Source organism: Dendrobates tinctorius, unplaced genomic scaffold, assembly GCF_039654945.1.
Source record: "Dendrobates tinctorius isolate UK_male_01 unplaced genomic scaffold, ASM3965494v1 ptg000036l, whole genome shotgun sequence".
NCBI lineage: Eukaryota > Metazoa > Chordata > Amphibia > Anura > Dendrobatidae > Dendrobates > Dendrobates tinctorius.
In genome coordinates this window covers 1,463,795-1,482,243 of record NW_027361704.1, presented here as the reverse complement: position 1 = coordinate 1,482,243, position 18,449 = coordinate 1,463,795, and the positions used below count along the sequence as shown (strand labels likewise).

The following is an 18,449-nucleotide window of genomic DNA, read 5'->3' as shown; positions in this document are numbered from 1 at the left end:
GGAATGCCTCAAGCAACCGATTTACCAGAGTTGCTTGTTTATTAGCCAATATTAGGTCAAGGTTCTCCTGTGGCATGATGTTTTGTAATTTGCCTTTATAGCGTGGATCCAGGATGCTGGCCAACCAGTAGTCGTCATCGTTCATCATTTTGGCAATGCGGGGGTCCCTTTTTAGGATCCGCAAGGCATAATCTGACATGTGGGCCAATGTTCCTGGTGTCAATGATGCACTGCGAGTGCTGGATTGAGGAGCACTTTCTGGCAAATCCACATCCCTCCAGTCACGCACAAACCCTGTACCAGACCTTGCCACGCCAACATTTTCACTTGCCCCACGAGATGCATCCTCCTCCCCTAAGTAATCATCCCCATCATCCTCCTCCTCCTCTTCTTCCTCCACCTCGTCCAGTAGAGGTCCCTGAGCAGACAATGGCTGAATGTCATCAAGGATTCCCTCCTCCTCTTCCTCCTCATCAACATTGGCTGCAGACGCCTGCTCCTTAAGGTGCGTCAAAGTTTGCATGAGCAGACGCATAAGTGGGATGCTCATGCTTAGGATGGCGTCGTCTGCGCTTACCAGCCGTGTGCATTCCTCAAAACACTGAAGGACTTTACAAAGGTCTTTCAGCTTCGACCACTGCACGCCTGTCAACTCCATGTCTGCTCTCAAAGTGCCTGGCCGTGTATCCTCCCACAAATGCATTACGGCCTGCCTCTGCTCGCACAGCCACTCCACCATGTGCAGGGTGGAGTTCCACCTTGTTGCAATGTCGATAATGAGGCGGTGGTTGGGAAGGTGGAGCAATCGCTGCAGCTTCTGCATACGAACGGAGTGTACAGGCGACTGGCGGATGTGCGCGCACAGTCTTCGCACCTTCTGGAGCAGGGCTGTTAACTCCGGATAATTTTTGAGGAAGCACTGCACCACCAGGTTCAAGGTGTGAGCCAAGCAAGGTATGTGGCTGAGTTTTGAAAGGGCTATGGCTGCCACAAAATTACGGCCGTTATCACTAACTACCTTGCCTGCCTCAAGATGTACACTGCCCAGCCATGACTCAGTTTGTCGCTTCAAGTACTCGGCCAGCACCTCGGCGGTGTGTCTGTCGCCCAAACACATCATCTGCAACACAGCCTGCTGACGCTTTCCACTAGCTGCTCGATAGGGGGACACATCGTGTGCAACAGTGGCAGCTGCAGATGGAGTGCTCGTACGACTGCGCTCTGTGGACGAGCTTTCGCTTCTGGAGGAGGAGGAGGAGGAGGGTCGAACGCCTACAGCCAACTGTTTCCTATACCGTGGGCTAGGCAGCACTGTCCCACCACCGCTGTCCCCTGTGGACCCTGCATCCACCACATTAACCCAGTGCGCAGTGATGGACACGTAACGGCCCTGGCCATGCCGACTGGACCATGCATCAGTTGTGAGGTGCACCTTTCCGCTCACTGACTGCTTGAGTGCATGGACAATGCGGTCTTTCACATGATGGTGGAGGGCTGGGATGGCTTTGCGAGAGAAGAAGTGGCGACTGGGTAGGTCATAGCGTGGTACTGCATAGGCCATGAGTTCGCGGAAAGCTATGCTTTTCACCAACCGAAAGGGCATCATCTCAAACGAGATTAGTTTGGCAATGTGGGCGTTCAAACCCAGTGTACGCGGATGAGAGACTGAGTACTTTCTTGACCTACTCATAGTGTCTGGGAGGGTGAGCTGGACTTGAGAGCTGCATATGGTGGAAGTAGCGGTGGACAGGGCGGACTGAGAGAGGGTTGATGATGGTGATGGAGTTGGTGTTCTTTCTGATGGCCTAGAATCAGTCTTTCATTGATATAACAGTGGGATTCCCTGACTGCTGTGGCCTTGCAACGACACCTCAACATTTGCTGCTGTGCTAACCGGTGGGCTTACAGTGGGGGAAACAATGTAGCGTTGCTGACTACCTTCGTTGTGATCAGTTGCACATGTGGCACTTGAGGTTTGGTGTTGTGTCCACGCTTGCAAGTGCATGCTGGTTAAATGTCTAAGCATGCAACTGGTATTCAAATTTTTCAGATTTTTCCCTCGGCTAAAGGTCTTTGCGCACTTCTTACAGATAACCTTGGCCTGATCATGAGGATTTTGTTCAAAAAAGTGCCACACTGCACTCTTCCTACTTTGGCAGACATTTTGCGGCCTAGCATGCTGTGATCTTTTGACCCTCTGGACAAGCTGTCCAGCAACTCTTTTGATGTTTGGAACCTGTCTTTGGAGTGCTCCGGGCCTGCCAGATAACAGCTGTTGCGATGTCGATGTCTGCTGTGGATGCTCCTCATCTGAGCTATTGGAAGCAGCACCCTCTTCCCCCAATGGATGCCAATCTGGGTCAACAACTGGGTCATCCATCACCTCCTCTTCTATGTCATGTGCACCTTTCTCTGTGTCACCGTGTATGGTGGTATAGTGTGCGGGAAGGGGCACCTGAGTCTCATCAGGGTCAAAATCTGGCTCTGTACACTGCGAGGACAATGTAGTGCTCTGAGTGAATGTACCAGCAGAATCATCCATCAGCGGCTGTGCATCAGTGCACTCCATGTCAGATTCATCTTGGCCTGGGTAATTCACCATTTGACTTGATAATCCAGGCATGGTATGTGAAAACAGCTCCATGGAGTAATCTGTAGTATGGCCTGCGTCATCCTTCAATCTTGGTTGGGGTGAAGGACACAAGGAAAGGTGTGGTTCATGAACATGAGCCTCCAATGACGACTCAGTGCTTTTACTTTTTACAACTGAAGAAGAGGAGGCGATAGAGCTGGAGGCTGAGTCAGCAATGTAAGACAAAACTTTTTCCTGATGCTCTGCCTTTAAAAGCGGTTTGCCAACTCCTAGAAAACTAAGCCTTCGAGGCCTTGTGGAGCCAGACGATGACGCAGGCTCAACACCTCCTGCATTCGGTCCTATTTTGCTCTTGCCACTACCATCAGATCCACCACCAACACCATCATTACCAGCTGCCAACCCCCGCCCAATTCCACGGCCTCTTCCACCAGCCTTCCTCATTTTTGGTAGAAATGTAGACAAAATTCAACAAACTATATAGTAATGTAAAACAAGGTACAAGGTGTCTATAGGACAGGGGAGATTTAGAATTTCTGCACACACTTGTGGACACTTTTGGATTGTGTGAGGCCCTCTGATATCTGAGCGCTATGTGACACGCTCGATGGCACAGCTGCCTGTGACCAAAGTGACGAGAGGATAATGGAGATTTTGAATCTCTGCGTACACTTTTGGACACTGGACACTTGTGGATTCTGTGAGGCCCACTGATATCTGAGCGCTATGTGACAGGCTCGATGGCACAGCTGTGACAAAAGTGACTAGAGGATATGGGAGATTGGATTGCTTTTAAAAAAGCAGTTTGCGGAGCAGTGGGTAAACAGCAATGCCAGCGTGTCAGGAAGCCTTAAAAGGCAGCCCAACAACCAACACCACTGATACACCACTATATAGCCTCCCCTTGCACTGCACACAGTGACTTGTGTGTTGTGCAGGCCAAGTCGCTAGCAGCAGAAGCAGTTTTTTTGTCTTCTTCCCTGCCTAACGCTCTCCCTACAGAATCAGCAGCAACCTCTCCCTATACTAAGATCGGCAGAAGTAAGATGGCGGTCGGCATGCACGCCCTTTTATACCCCCTGTGACGCCCACCAAAGCAAGCCAATCACTTGCATGCCCTTCTGAAAGATGGTGGTGACCCGTGCCTAGGTCATCACGTTGCCCACAGTGTCCGTGGATCCTGATTGGCTGAAAGAGCGCAAAACAAACTTTTGAAACGCGACTTTGGCGCGTAAGTCGCCGACCTCGTGGCCGACCTCATCCTAGGGTCGGGTTTCGTTTCATGAAACCCGACTTTGCCAAAAGTCGGCGACTTTTGAATTTTTTCGACCCGTTTCGCTCACTCTACGTCAGACTAATGCCAAGTATGGGAAGAACCCCCATTCTATGGGTACAAAGAATATTAACAAAAGTAAAAAAGAAAACAAGGACAATAAAATAAATATTGGATTAAACATAAAAATTTCAAAAAGTATTAACACTGACTGCACAGGATAGGGCGTGACAGAGCAAAAGCAACTACAGGAAAGGAGCAAAAGTTAATTTTTCATTTAACCCCTTCACCCCCAAGGGTGGTTTGCACGTTCATGACCGGGCCAATTTTTACAATTCTGACCACTGTACATTTATGAGGTCATAACTCTGGAACGCTTCCATGGATCACGGTGATTCTGACATTGTTTTCTCGTGACATATTGTACTTCATGTTAGTGGTAAAATTTCATTCAAATAACTTGCGTTTATTTGTGAGAAAAACGGAAATTTGGTGAAAATTTTGAAAATTTCGCAATTTTCCAACTTTGAATTTTTATGCAGAGATACGGCACACAAAAAACTTGAAAACTAACATTTCCCACATGTTTACTTTACATCAGCACAATTTTGGAACCAAAATTTTTTTTTGTTAGGAAGTTATAAGGGTTAAAAGTTGACCAGCGATTTCTCATTTTTACAACACCATTTTATTTTTAGGACCACATCACATTTGAAGCCACTTTGAGGGGTCTATATGATAGAAAATACCCAAAAGTGACACCATTCTAAAAACTGCACCCCTTAAGGTGCTCAAAACCACATTCAAGAAGTTTATTAACCCTTTAGGTGCGTCACATGAATTTTTTTGAATATTTAAAAGAAAAATGAACATCTAACTTTTTTTCACCAAAAAAAATACTTCAGGTTCAATTTTTTTTATTTTACCAAGGGTAACAGGAGAAATTGGACTGCAAAAGTTACTGTACAATTTGTCCTGAGTACGCTGATGCCTTATATGTGGGGGGGAACGACTGTTTCGGCGCATGGCAGAGCTCAGAATGGAAGGAGCGCCGTTTGACTTTTTCAATGCAAAATTGGCTGGAATTCAGATCGGACACCATGTCACGTTTGGAGAGTCCCTGATGTACCTAAACAGTGGAAACCCCCTACAAGTGACCCCATTTTGGAAACTAGACCCCCTAAGGAACTTATCTAGATGTGTGGTGAGAACTTTGAACCCCCAAGGGCTTCACAGAAGTTTATAACATAAAGCCGTACAATTAAAAAAAATCATATTTTTTCCACAAAAATGATCTTTTCACCCTCAATTCTTATTTTTCCAAGGGTAACAGGACCCTAAAAGTTATTGTGCAATTTGTCCTGAGTACGCTGATACCCCACATGTGGGGGTAAACCACTATTTGGGCGCATGGCAGAGCTCGGAAGGGAAGCAGCGCCATTTGACGTTTTTGGCTGGAATTGAGATCGCACACCATGTCGCGATTGGAAAACCCCTGATGTACCTAAACAGTGGAAACCCCCCACAAATGACACCATTTTGTAAACTAGTCCCCCCAAGGAACTTATCTAGATGTGTGGTGAGCACTTTGAACCCCCCCAATGCTTCACAGAAGTTTATAACGCCCGGGCGTGAAAAGAAAAAATTCGTATTTTTTCACAAACATGATCAATTAGTCCCCAATTTTTTTATTTTCCCAAGGGTAACAGGAGAAATTGAACAACAAAAGTTGTTGTCCAATTTGTCCTGAGTACGCTGACGCCCCATATGTGGGAGAAAACTACTGTATGGACACACGTCGGGGCTCGGAAGGGAAGTAGTGACGTTTTGGAATGCAGACTTTGATGGAATGGTCTGCAGGTGTCATGTTGCCTTTGGAGAGCCCCTAATGTACCTAAACAGTGGAAACCCCCCACAAATGACCCCATTTTGGAAACGAGACCCCCTAAGGAACTTATCTAGATGTGTGGTGAGCACTTTGAGCCCCCAAGGGCTTCACAGAAGTTTATAATGCCCGGGCATGAAAATAAAAAAATCGTATTTTTTCCACAAACATGATCAATTAGTCCCCAATTTTTTCATTTTCCCAAGGGTAACAGGAGAAATTGGACCCCAAAAGTTGTTGTCCAATTTGTCATGAGTACGCTGACACCCCATATGTGGGAGAAAACTACTGTATGGACACACGTCAGGGCTCGGAAGGGAAGTAGTGACGTTTTGGAATGCAGACTTTGATGGAATGGTCTGCGGGTGTCATGTGCGTTTAGAGAGCCCCTGATGTACCTAAACTATTGAAACTCCCCACAAGTGACCCCATTTTGGACACTAGACCCCCTACGGAACTTATCTAGATGTGTGGTTTGCACTTTGAACCCCCAAGTGCTTCACAGAAGCTTATAATGCTCGGACGTGAAAATAAAAAAATCATTTTTTTCCACAAAAATGATATTTTTGCCCCCAATTTTTTATTTTCCTAAGGGTAACAGGAGAAATTGGACCCCAAAAATTGTTTTGCAATTTGACCTGAGTAGGCTGATACCCTACATGTGGGGGTAAAACACTGTTTGGGCGCATGGCAGAGCTTGGAAGGGAAGGAGCACCATTTGACTTTTTCAACTCAGAATTGGCTGGAATTGAGATCAGACGCCATGTTGCATTTGGAGAGCCCCTGATGTGGGCTCCCCACATCAGTGGAAACCCCCAATTCTAACTCCAACCTGAACCCCAACACACCCCTAACCCTAATCTCAGCCCTAACCCTAACCCTAACGGAAAAATGAAAATAAATACATTTTTTTTATTTTATTATTTTTCCCTAACTAAGTCGGTGATAATGGGGGGTTTGATTTACTATTTATGGCGGTTTTTATGTTTGGCGGCTGTCGCACGCTAAAAGACGCTTTTTATTGTAAAAATAGTTTTTGCATCACCACATATTGAGAGCTATAATTTTTCCGTATTTTGACCCACCAAGTCATGTGAGGACTTATTTTTTGCAGGACGAGTTGACGTGTTTATTGGTACCATTTTCAGGCACGTGACACTTTTTGATCGCTTTTTATTCCGATTTTTTAGACGCAGAATGAACAAAAACCAGCGTTTCATGAATTTCTTTTGGGGGGGTGCGTTTACACCGTTCCGCGTGCGGTAAAATTGATAAAGCGGTTTTATTCTTCGGGTCAGTACGGTTACAGCGATACCTCATTTAGGTCTTTTTTTTATGTTTTGGCGCTTTCATGCAATGAAAACTATTTTATATAAAATAATAATTATTTTTGCATCGCTTTATTCTGCGAGCTATAACTTTTTAATTTTTTCGCTGATGATGCTGTGTCGCAGCTTGTTTTTTGTGGGACAAGATGACGTTTTCATCGGTACCATGGATATTTATATGCGTCTTTTTGATCGCGCGTTATTATACTTTTTGTTTGGCGGTATGATAATAAATCATTATTTTTTGCTTCGTTTTTTATTTTTATTTTTTAAGGGGTTCGCTAAAGGGGTTAACTAATGTGATAGTTTTATAGGGCACGTCATTATGGACGCGGCGATACCTAATATGTGTACTTTTATTGTTTTTTTTTTTTTATTTCCAAAAAAATGATTTATTTGGGGGAATATTTTTTTTTTTTTTCTAATTTATTTGGCGATTTTTTTTTTTAATTTATTTTAACACTTTTTTTTTATTTTTTTTTTTAACTTTATTAAATAGTCCCAGGTGGGACATCACTGTCCTGTGACAGATCAGCAATCTGTCACAGGCAGTGCAGAAGGCTTCCTCATGCCTGCGCTTTGCAGGCACTGAGGAAGCCAGCTTCCTGCAGGCTCCCGAAGGCCCCCGTCGCCATCTTGGATTTGGGGGCCTGCAGGAAAGGAGCCCCCCGCAGCAGCGCTGCACATTGCGCTGCCGTGGGGGGCTCAGGGAAGCACGGAGGGAGCCCCCTCCCTGCCGATGCTTCCCTTTAACCCCGGGTACACCGCGATCGTGTTTGATCTCTGTGTGCAAGGGGTTAACGTGTCGGGGGCGGTCCGTGACCGCCCCTGACACATTGTGCCGGGTGTCAGCTGTGATAATCAGCTGACACCCGGACGCGATCAGCGGCGCTCACCACGTGGGCGCCGCTGATCGCAGTAGACGTACTATCCCGTCCATGGGCATAGGGGCCCGGGTCCCATGGACGAGATAGTACGTCTGATGTCAGAAATGGGTTAATCCCACAAGGGACATTGACTCCAAAGTAACAATCCACTTACATTCTTTCTGTGCTAACAGACGTTTGATATTCCCCCCTCTGCTTCCGCAGTGCACCTGATCAATTCCAATGATCTGTAAACATCCAGGATCACATCCATGCAGCAAGCGGAAGTGTTTTGGCAGGGTTTTAAAGTGCTAAGATCCTCAACCTTTTGAGAGGATTCCTCACGTGCTTCCTGACTCGAATCCACAGTTGACGGGATGTCAACCCTACATATACAGTATCTTGGAGCAAGGACATGTGGCCAGATATATCACATGTGTACTATTACAACTTATATAATGTTGAATCTGAAATACTTTATCATTCCATGATGTAAAATGAGTGCCTCTGATTAGATTCGTCTCTTTAAATGCCAGGCAATCTTCACTAACCGTTTTTTTAAGTGGACCAATGTGGACAGCAGAAGCCAGGCTCTGACCCCCAAAACAGCGTAGAAAATGGCCTGGTGCGTGCTTGGTAGCAGGCAATAGGAAAAGTTTGGACTACTGCTTTGTGTAGAGCACTAACCACCTTTTTAAGTGGACTAATAGGGACAGCAGAAGGCAGGCTCTGACTCCAAAAACAGCGGGGAAAATAGACTGCTTTTTAAAAAAGGCAGTACTAAATGCTAGTACTCTGTGTGCTGGAAAAATATTGCTTTGCCTCTAACAAGAGCTGTTTTAAGATGGATACTGGAAGAACACTAACATCTCCCTGTCTAATACACAATCTTTCCTCTTTGTTGTGTGTCTTCAGCTCTGAAAAGAGCTATTTTTTGGTATTATGGAGCTAGTGACTGGCACCTTTAAACTGTCCCTGCCCGAGAATCTATCTCTCCCTACTCTACACTGACCTAATATACACTGCAGGTAGACCTGAAAAGCACTTTTGTGTTATTAAGAGGCCTAAAGACTTTCCCTAACATCTGAGCGATCCTCTCTATGCTTGCAGAATGCAGGCTCCTGATGCATTGTGCACAAAATGGCGGCAGCAGGGCTTAAATCACAGTAATGCCACAACCAAAATGTCTGTTGCATTACTGTGATTGGTTAAGAAGCCCAACATGTTTGGTGGCTAAAAAAGGGGCGCCAAAACTGCACAGCAGGACATCTGAATATAGTGAGAAGAGTACATAAATACAGCATAATTTTTCAGTGCACTCAGGGTCTGTGTTAGGTGTGATATCCAGCTACGTGCTTAGGGGCTAACAGATAAAATGACCATAACCCCAGCAACACCTCACCATGTCCAGATAATGGCCAATGTTATTATCTGATAGAGTGATGCAACAGCGTGGTCACTTGACACACACTCAACATTGTTAGCTAAAAGCAGGCGCGCGCAGCCACACACTGTTTTTGGGGTCACAGCCTGCCTTCTGCTGTCCACATTAGTCCACTTAAACAGGCGGTTAGTGCCCTATGCAAAGCAGTAGTCCAAACATTTCCTACTGCCTCTTCATATTCCACTTCCTCTCTCCCCTCCTCCTGCTCCTCATCCTCTGCTGAAGTACCCTTCCCATCACTGCCAAGCTGGAACCTGTGCATCAGCGCATTGGCAAAGCGGCAACGCGCTCTGCTGAAGCTGATCTGCTTAGGTCATAAACCACACACTGCAGCTGAGCTGTGGCAAGGTTTAAAACAAAAGTCCCATCAGTGGCTCTCTCCGCTGCACCTCCAAACAGGTCTGGTTTTCTGCGATAATGGGCATAACCTGGTGGTGGCTCTAAAAGTTGGCAAGCTGGTACTCGTGCCATGCATGGCTCACGTGCTGAACCTAGTTGTTCAGAAATTTCTGAAGAGTTACCCTGCCTTGCCGTACCTACTTCAGAAGTTGCGCCGCATTAGTGCCCATTGCGCCATTCCTCTTCCACTTGAATTTGCTAAGTCACTGACTCATTTGCAACCTGCCCACGTGGTGGATCTCAACCTATCATATGTTGGCAAGGATTAGACTGCGTATAATATACTGTCCAGTGATTAGAATACCTTCCTGGTAGCTCCTATGAGTGAAATTGAGTGGCTACAGAGAGAATATTAGTTCATTTTTCCCTTGGAGCTGTGTTTAGCAATCAGGATTTTAATGTTACTCTATTTTGACAGGTATTGCATCTCTGTGTAGGTACGTGTGCCGACTGGGGGGTGGTCCCTTTTTCCGCTGCAGACAGACTGAGACAGAGACTGAAGTGCGTTCAACAGGTCCTCTTTATTGTCTGTCCTCTAGACGACCCACAGCACCACACAGCAGCTGCTCGACTCCGCACACAGGCCCGGGTCTTCCTTTTCCTAATTGACGTCCCTCGCGGCTCTCTCATTGTGGCTGCCCTAGGCCTACCACCACAGCGCTTCACCAATCCGAGTCCGTCCGTCTGGTACCCCCGGCCTTCTCTGTCCTGCGGCTCTCCTGTCAGGGCCACCCCCCTGACTGTCTTCTTCCTCAGTCCCTTCTGGAGCTTCTCTGTCCATCTCTCCCTTCAGTCTTCTCCTCTCCTGAGCTCCTCTCCCTGGACTGACTCCTTCTGGAACTCTCTACTCCTTATATTCCCTCTCTCTGGGAATTCCCCTCCTGTTACCCCGCCCCCCATGACTATGCAGTTTCGTAGCCTTAAGCTGATGTAAAACCCTTTTCTCACTGTTCTGTGCTGCCATCTTGAGGCCAAACTATAGTATTAGTATACAGAATGGGAGGAATAGGGCTAAGCAACAGCACATGTGAAAAAGACTTGGGCATACTAATAGATCACAGACTGAATATGAGTCAACAGTGTGATGCAGCAGCAAAAAAGGCAAATGCAATTCTAGGATGTATTAACAGAAGCATACAGTCTAGATCACGTGAAGTCATTATTGCCCTCTACTCCTCTTTGGTCAGACCTCATCTGGAATATTGTGTCCAGTTTTGGGCACCACATTTTAAAAAAGACATCAACATACTGGAGCAAGTTCAGAAAAGAGCGACCAGAATGGTGACCGGTCTGCAAACCCTGTCTTATGAGGAAAGGTTGCAGGATTTGGGAATGTTTAGTTTGCAAAAGAGAAGACTGAGAGGAGACTTAATAGCTGTCTACAAATATCTAAAGGGCTGTCACATTGTAGAAGGATCAACTTTATTCTCATTTGCACAAGGAAAGACTAGAAGCAATGGGATGAAACTGAATGGGAGGAGACACAGATTAGATATTAGAAAAAACTTTTTGACAGTTAGAGTGATCAATGAGTGGAACAAGCTGCCACGAGAAGTGGTGAGTTCTCCTTCAATGGAAGTCTTCAAACAGAGGCTGGACAGACATCTGACTGGGATGATTTAGCGAATCCTGCTTTGAGCAGGGGGTTGGACCAGATGGCCCAGGAGGTCCCTTCCAACTCTAAGATTCTATGATTCTATTACACCTCCTTCTGTTTCTGCTGTCTTTAGTCTCCCCCTAGTGGCCAAACCCAGTACTTCACCATCCTTCTCCTATTTCTAGCTGTCTCCCACCTTCATACCCAGCAGTCCATGTCAAGCACACCGTACATTACCCTCCTGCTGCAGACAGGTCCATAAGTCAGTCCACTTCCCCTACATCTGGACAAGGCAGGTTACTTCTAAGTAACTTGTAATTAGTTTTTGAATATATTTTTACATTACTTACAGCCCTGTGAAACATTAAACTGCTATATTTTTATTCCTTGTTTGAAAATCTGACATTTATGCATTTTCTCTTTATGCAGACAAAATAGAAGATGAGCTGGAAATGGCAACAGTTTGTTATCGCCCAGAAGGGCTAGAACAGCTTGAAGCCCAAACAAATTTTTCAAAACGAGAGCTCCAAGTTCTTTATCGGGGTTTCAAAAATGTAAGTTAGTTTCCTGTGTTATAAAATCTTGGAATATTTGTATTTGATATGTCTGCAGTAAGAATTTTTTTAAATAGTGTAAAAATAAAATATTGCTATATTATGTAGATTAATCCCTTTATGACCTTAAACATATTCATACTTCCACTTCGCTAGTTACTTACCAACCTTGGATATATGGATTTTGCAAGCACAAGGGGTTGTGCGCATGATCTCCGCCTGGTGTCAGCTGATTCTGACAGCTGACACCTGGCACTCCACTCCACCTGGCACTGCACCACTCCAGGCACTTTAATCCCCTAAATGCTGTGGTAGATATCAATTGGATAATTTAGAAGGCAGGCAGAGGGCGGGAGCCCCCTCAGCCCTTCGTTTAGCACCCACGTGACATCATTGTGGGGGCACAATCATTGCCATGGTGACCCTATATTGTCCTTCCAACATTCATGTCACTAGGCACTAGCAAGATAGTTAGATATTGCACAGTGCATGATCTAACTAACTTGTGTTTGCAGGGCTGACAGGCTATAAAGCACTGCAATGCTCCTGCATTGCTATGCTTTATAACTGCAATCAGACTGCAAAAAGTAAAAGTCTAAGTAAAAAGTGAAACCAAGTAAAAAAAAGTCACTGGTAAAGTACTGGAGGGGAGATATTTGATGGCACAAGTGATGTAAAACCTATAGATTGTCCTCCAGCAAGTTATGTGCTATGAGGGGTTAACAGCTAATTTTTTTTTAATGGGCTGAGTTTTTGTGGACAACCATAGCGTGGGTGGAAGGTTGTCCACCTTATCCCCACCCCAGGGAATGTTCTAAGGCTTAAATAACTGGCCTCCAGAGAAATGGATATTAATACTTAGGCCCCAAAAAATAAAAAAACGTATTCAAGGAGTGATACCTTTATTGGCTTACCAGAGAAATATTTGCAAGCTTTCAGAGCTCAGAAGGCCCCTTCATCAGGCTACATTACAAGTGAATTCCTGAGAAGAGACAGCAACATTTAAATAGGAATTACAACAGGACATGAGGTGATGCTAGCTAGAGACAGGTCAAGGAAATCAAATTAAGGTTTTTGTTACACAAGCAGAAGAGGTCTGTTGTGAGTTCATTTTCCCCTTCACTACTGAGGCCCGATGAACTCCCTCTTCTGGTAAAGAAAGGTAGTGAGCCTGATTATCAAGCACCTGAGCCTAATGATGATGACTGGCTGAGTGGAGTTACTGACTGGATATAAGGCCGCCGACGCCCTTCTGCCCTGCGGGTGATTTCTCTGTGGGATCCTTGGAGACCAGTCTGAATTCCTGCTCTTCTAAAGCTAAGTTTTCTACTCTGCCTTTTGCATTTGTGCTTTGACTTTGTTTTTGCTTTGTTTTTCTGGATTTCTGCCATTCCCTGCTGGGGTGAGCTGAATTCCTTTAGCTCTGTCTTCAGAAAGTACCTGAATGCTGATATAGCTTTTGAAGCCTAGCTGCTTCACGGTCTTTTTCCATATCAGCCTGTTGGCTTATGTCTTTGATAGGGTTTTGGCAGATTGCAGACAGCAACCTTCCTTTCCTTTCCTGTCCTGTTTAGTTAGCTTGGGCCCCACCGTTTGCTTAGCCTATCTTTCTGTCTGTGTGAGTGTTTTTTCATCTTGCTTCACTGTCATTATATGTTGGGGGCTGCCTTTTACTTTGGGGTCTGCTCTGGGGCAGTTTAGATTTCCTTTTCTGTCTTTAGGCTATTTAGCTCTCCGGCTGTGATCGAGGGGTCTAGGGCACCGTAGGAACCCCCCACGGCTACTGCTAGTTGTGTTGATAGGTTCAGGGGTCTGCAATCTGATAGTTGCCAACTTCTCTGGTTTTATGGACGTAGCTTCTATTTTTGTGTCTGCCTCCTACGGTGACTCTTTCACAACAGAGGTCCAAGTGTTCCATTAGAGATCTGAAGACCTTCTTGTGGAGGTGTGAACTGGGTCCATGTAATGAGTCATGAATCCAGGTGTCAAATTGAGTCCTATGGTTAGATATTGAAACATATTTATAGATTTGAACTCCCAGATTTTCCTTTCTATCACTATTAAAATGACCTTTCAATATTAGGACTTTTAGATCTGCCAAGCTGTGTCCAGGTCTAGAGAAGTGTATCCCTACAGGCGTGTCCAGCTTATTTTTAATAGTGTGCCTATGCAGATACATCCTTGATTGTAGTTTTTGCTTAGTTTCCCCGATGTATGTCCCTGCATTGTACCTTGTACACTGTATCATGTACACTACATTGGAGCTGAGGTTAATGTGCCTGCTATTAATGTGAAATGAATATTCATGGTTCCACATGCCCACACGCTGATTTATGCTTGTAAGCAGTGCATGGCAGTGACATCATGAGCTGCTTGCAAGCAAAGCACAGCTGCACTCTCATGGGCATGGAGAGCAGTGAATATTTATTCCCTTAAGTAGCGGACACACTTCAAAGCCCAGCCGCTGCAAGAAACAGGTGGCTGCGGTTACAGCATGTTCGCAATTTAAGAGAAATGAATATTCACTGCTCTCCACTTCCATGGGTGCGAAGAGCATAAATATTAATTTCTTTTTAGCAGCAGGCACAGATGTTAGCCACTGCAGCCAGCTCCTGCCTCCTGTGACCCGCTGTTCTACTGCTGTAGTTCCTCCACCTCCAAAAAGCACAGCAGGTGCATCTGGACTATTAAATTTAGCTGCCAGCTCCTGCCTCCTGTGACCCACTGCTCCACCACTGTAGCTCCCCCACCTCTCCATCCACAGCAGGTGCATCTAGACTAACATGCAACACCTATTTTCCTCCAAATTTTTGGAGGAAAAAAAGAGCATCTTATAGTCCGAAAAATACGGTTATTTTTTTTCATCACTGCCCAATGGTATAAAATTCTGAGTCACACCTGTTGCATCTATATGAACATTGCAGCCCTAGATAAATTCACTGAGAAGAGAAATTTGCAAAATGGGGTCACATATAGGGGATTCTGCTGTTGTGGCACCTCAGGGGCTCTGCCAATGTGACATGGCACCCTTAAACCAGTCCAACAAAATCTGAACTCCAATATTGCGCTTCTTCCCTTCTGACCGTTGCACTGTACCTCAAAAGTAGTTTTCAACCACATATGGGGCATCAGTGTACTCAGGAGAAGTTGCACAACAATTTTTGTGGTCAATTTTGTATTAATAGCCTCATGAAAATAAAAAATTGGGGCTAAAATAACATTTTTGTGGGAAAAATGTGATCTTTTTATTTTCACTACTCTACGTTAAATATAGTGATGAGCGAACATGATCGCCATTACTCGTTACTCACCCGAGTATCATGGTACTCGGTGCACTCGGCGAGCACCGAGCATTTCCGGGATTACTCGGCAGAAACTCGGGTCTCCACCCAGAATTTTTGGTGTACATCAGAGACCCAATCACAATGCAGGGATTGTCTGCCAGGCCTTGAAATGCCACAGCCATCTTTGTTGTAGTCGTGCAGTGATTGGCTGGCCACATAGCAACATTAGGGATATAAGAGACCGGGTGCTGCCCTGCTTGGCGCATTCATGGGGAAATGTTTGTCAGCCCATGCACTGCGTGTATGGGCGTTACAAGTCTAGGAGACCCGCTCCTTTACATTGGGCCTAGTTTTTACTGAGGCCTTCATCAATGTCTTCTCATTCTCCGCCACTTGATGACCAGGGTTAACGTGTTCTGTGCTACTACAGGCAGTCCAATTTTTGCCAAGGGTGTTTTTATGATGCCTGTTACTAATTTTAAACCAAAAAAAATGCTACTCCCCCAGGGGGAAATCTCATACAAATGAGATGTATGTATATTCTTCCCATTTTTCTTATATTTACCAGTTTTCCTATCTGTGGAACAACCTCTTATGACCTAGTGTATACTTCTCCAATATAAAAATAGTGAAATTCTAATATATTATATTTTAGTTTATATCCCTGTCTCTGAGCTGTTGCTAGGGACAAATATATCTCGTTGAACACATTCTGCCTTCAGATCTATGAAGCTGTGTTCGCTCCTCCCTTTTGTTATTTTTTCATAGGTGGATTCACATTTTGAATTTATTTATTTGATTTCAGTATGGTTTATTATGCCTACTTATTCTCCACCACTAGATCACCAGGGTTAATGGGTTCTGTGCTGCTACAGCCAGTCCAATTTTTGGCAAGGGTGTCTATGATGCCCATAAAATATTTTTAACAATTTTACTCCCCCAGGGGGAAAATTTTGTCAGCCCATGCATTTAGTCTATGGGCATTATGAGTCTAGGAGACCCGCTCCTTTAAATTGGGCCTAGTTTTTAATGAGGCCTTCCTCCATGTCTTATCATCCGCCGCCACTAGATCATCAGCGTTAACTTGTTCCATGCTGCTATAGCCAGTGTCGAATTCTTTACAGGGGTGGGTGGTTTTGCAGGTTGTAAAATACTTCTTATGGAAAAGGTTGATGTGTACCCCACAGTGGAAAATGTTTGACAGCCAATACACTAAGGGTCTGTGCACACGTTTTGGATTCTGCTGCAGATCCGCAGCAGATTTTGCTGCGGAGTACATTATCATTGTAATCTATGTAAAACAAAAAATGCTGTGCACATGCTGCAGATTTTTACGCACAGATTTGCTGCGGATTTGAATCCGCAGCATGTCAATTCTTTGTGTGGAATCCGCAGCGGTTTTACACCTGCTCCATTATAGAAATCTACAGGTGTAAAAATGTAGGGGAAATCTGCACTAAATCCACAGGTGAAATGCAGGTAATTTTACCTGCAGAATTAGCAAAATCCACACTGAAAAATCCGCAGCCGAATCCGCAACGTGTGCACATACCCTTAGTGTATGGGCATTCCAAGCCTAGGAGACCCACACCTTTAAATTGGGCATAGTTTTTCATCAGGCCTTCCTCCACATCTCATCATCCGCCGCCACTAGTTCAGCATTGTTAACGTGTTCCATGCTGCTACAGCCATTGTCAACATCCTAACAAGGGTGGGTGATATGGCTGGGCGGAAAATACTTGTTATGGAAAGGGTTGAGGTGTACCCCACAGGGGAAAATGTCATGAACTCATTTTCTGCTCCGCCAGTTGAGAGTTCCCCTTTCGTTCTCCCTCTGGTGGTGACAGGAGGTAGTGCGGTTGGTTTAAGTGGTAGTGATCTGCCACCTGATGAGGAAGATAACGATTGGATCTCTGGAGTATCAAACTGGATATAAGACAGCCGACGCCTTATCTGGGTGCTGGTGATTCAGCCTGCTTCTCAGGTCCTGGACTTCAGCTCACCTCCAGTCTTCCAGTCTTCTCAAGTTAAGTTTGCTTTTTGCTATTGTTCACACTTGTGTTTGTTGGTCACTTCAGTTTTTTGTGTAATCAGCCTGCCCCTGCTGGGGCTATGCTGAAATTCCACTCCTATTAATCAGTATTTGCCAATCTGCTTTTTGTCCCTTATTAGATTGGCCTCTTTTTTGCTCTGTCTCAGAATATTTCAGAGTGCTGATATAGGTTTAGAAGTCTAGTGACTTCAGGGTTAATTTTGTTATCAGAAGTGTTGGACAATATTTTTGTAGGTTTTTTTGGCAGATTGCAGACAGTGTCTTTCCTTTTCTGTCCTTTTAGTTAGCCGGGCCCCATCATTTGCTCAGCCTATTGTCCTGCCTTTGTTTGTATTTTCATCTTGTTTCACCGTCAATACATTTGGGGGGCTGTCTTTCCTTTGGGGTCTGCTCTGGGGCAGATAGTTTTCTTCTTTTCCTGCTTTAGGCTTATGTAGTTCTCCGGTTGTGATGAGGCGTCTAGGACCAACGTAGGAACACTCCACGACTGCTGCTAGTTGTGCGGTTAAGATCAGGGATCTGCAATCTGCGTTGTTACCAACTTCTCTGGTTTTCTGAGACTTAGCTTGTTGTCTTTTTTTTCTCCTCGGTTTTCCATTCATAACAGAATCACCAGCCATACCGCAGATTCTAGGGTACTCAAAAGCAGGAAAGAATTGTTAGAGAAAGGAAAAAAAAAAAAAAAAAAAAAAAAAAGGTGTCAGAATTTTTTTTTTTTTATGTATTTTTTCCTCCTTTTCTTTGGGGCCGTAGGAGGATTTTTTTCCTAATGGAGGTTAAGCAACTGTCTGATCGTGTGGAGCAGCTTGCTGCTGAAGTACAGGGAATTTCCACCTACCTTATTCAGTCACATGCTGCTGAACCCAAGATTCCTACTCCTGATGTGTTTTCTGGGGATCGGTCTAAATTTCTGAATTTTAAGAATAATTGGAAATTATTTCTTGCTTTGAAGCCTAACTCATCGGGGAGCTCTGTGCAGCAGGTTAAAATTGTCATCTCCTTGCTGCGTGGCGATCCCCAAGATTGGGCTTTTTCTCTGACACCTGAAAATCCTATTCTGACTAATGTGGATGCATTTTTTCAGGCCTTGGGGTTGTTGTATGATGAACCTAATGCCGTTGATCAAGCTGAGAGAACCCTGCTGGCATTAAACCAGGGTCGGATCCTGCAGAG

The 18,449-nt window shown here is 44.9% G+C and overlaps 1 protein-coding gene across 3 annotated transcripts in view; it reads left to right on the top strand.

Annotated features, from left to right (window-relative positions):
* Positions 1 to 18,449, top strand: part of LOC141087864 (A-type potassium channel modulatory protein KCNIP1-like) — a 1,937,055-nt gene that overhangs the window by 507,142 nt on the left and 1,411,464 nt on the right. For all 3 annotated transcript variants that reach the window (XM_073573691.1, XM_073573690.1, XM_073573689.1), the window contains one exon: positions 11,815 to 11,939. In XM_073573691.1, coding sequence (XP_073429792.1) covers positions 11,815 to 11,939 — 125 coding nt within the window. The remainder of the gene's footprint in view (positions 1 to 11,814; positions 11,940 to 18,449) is intronic.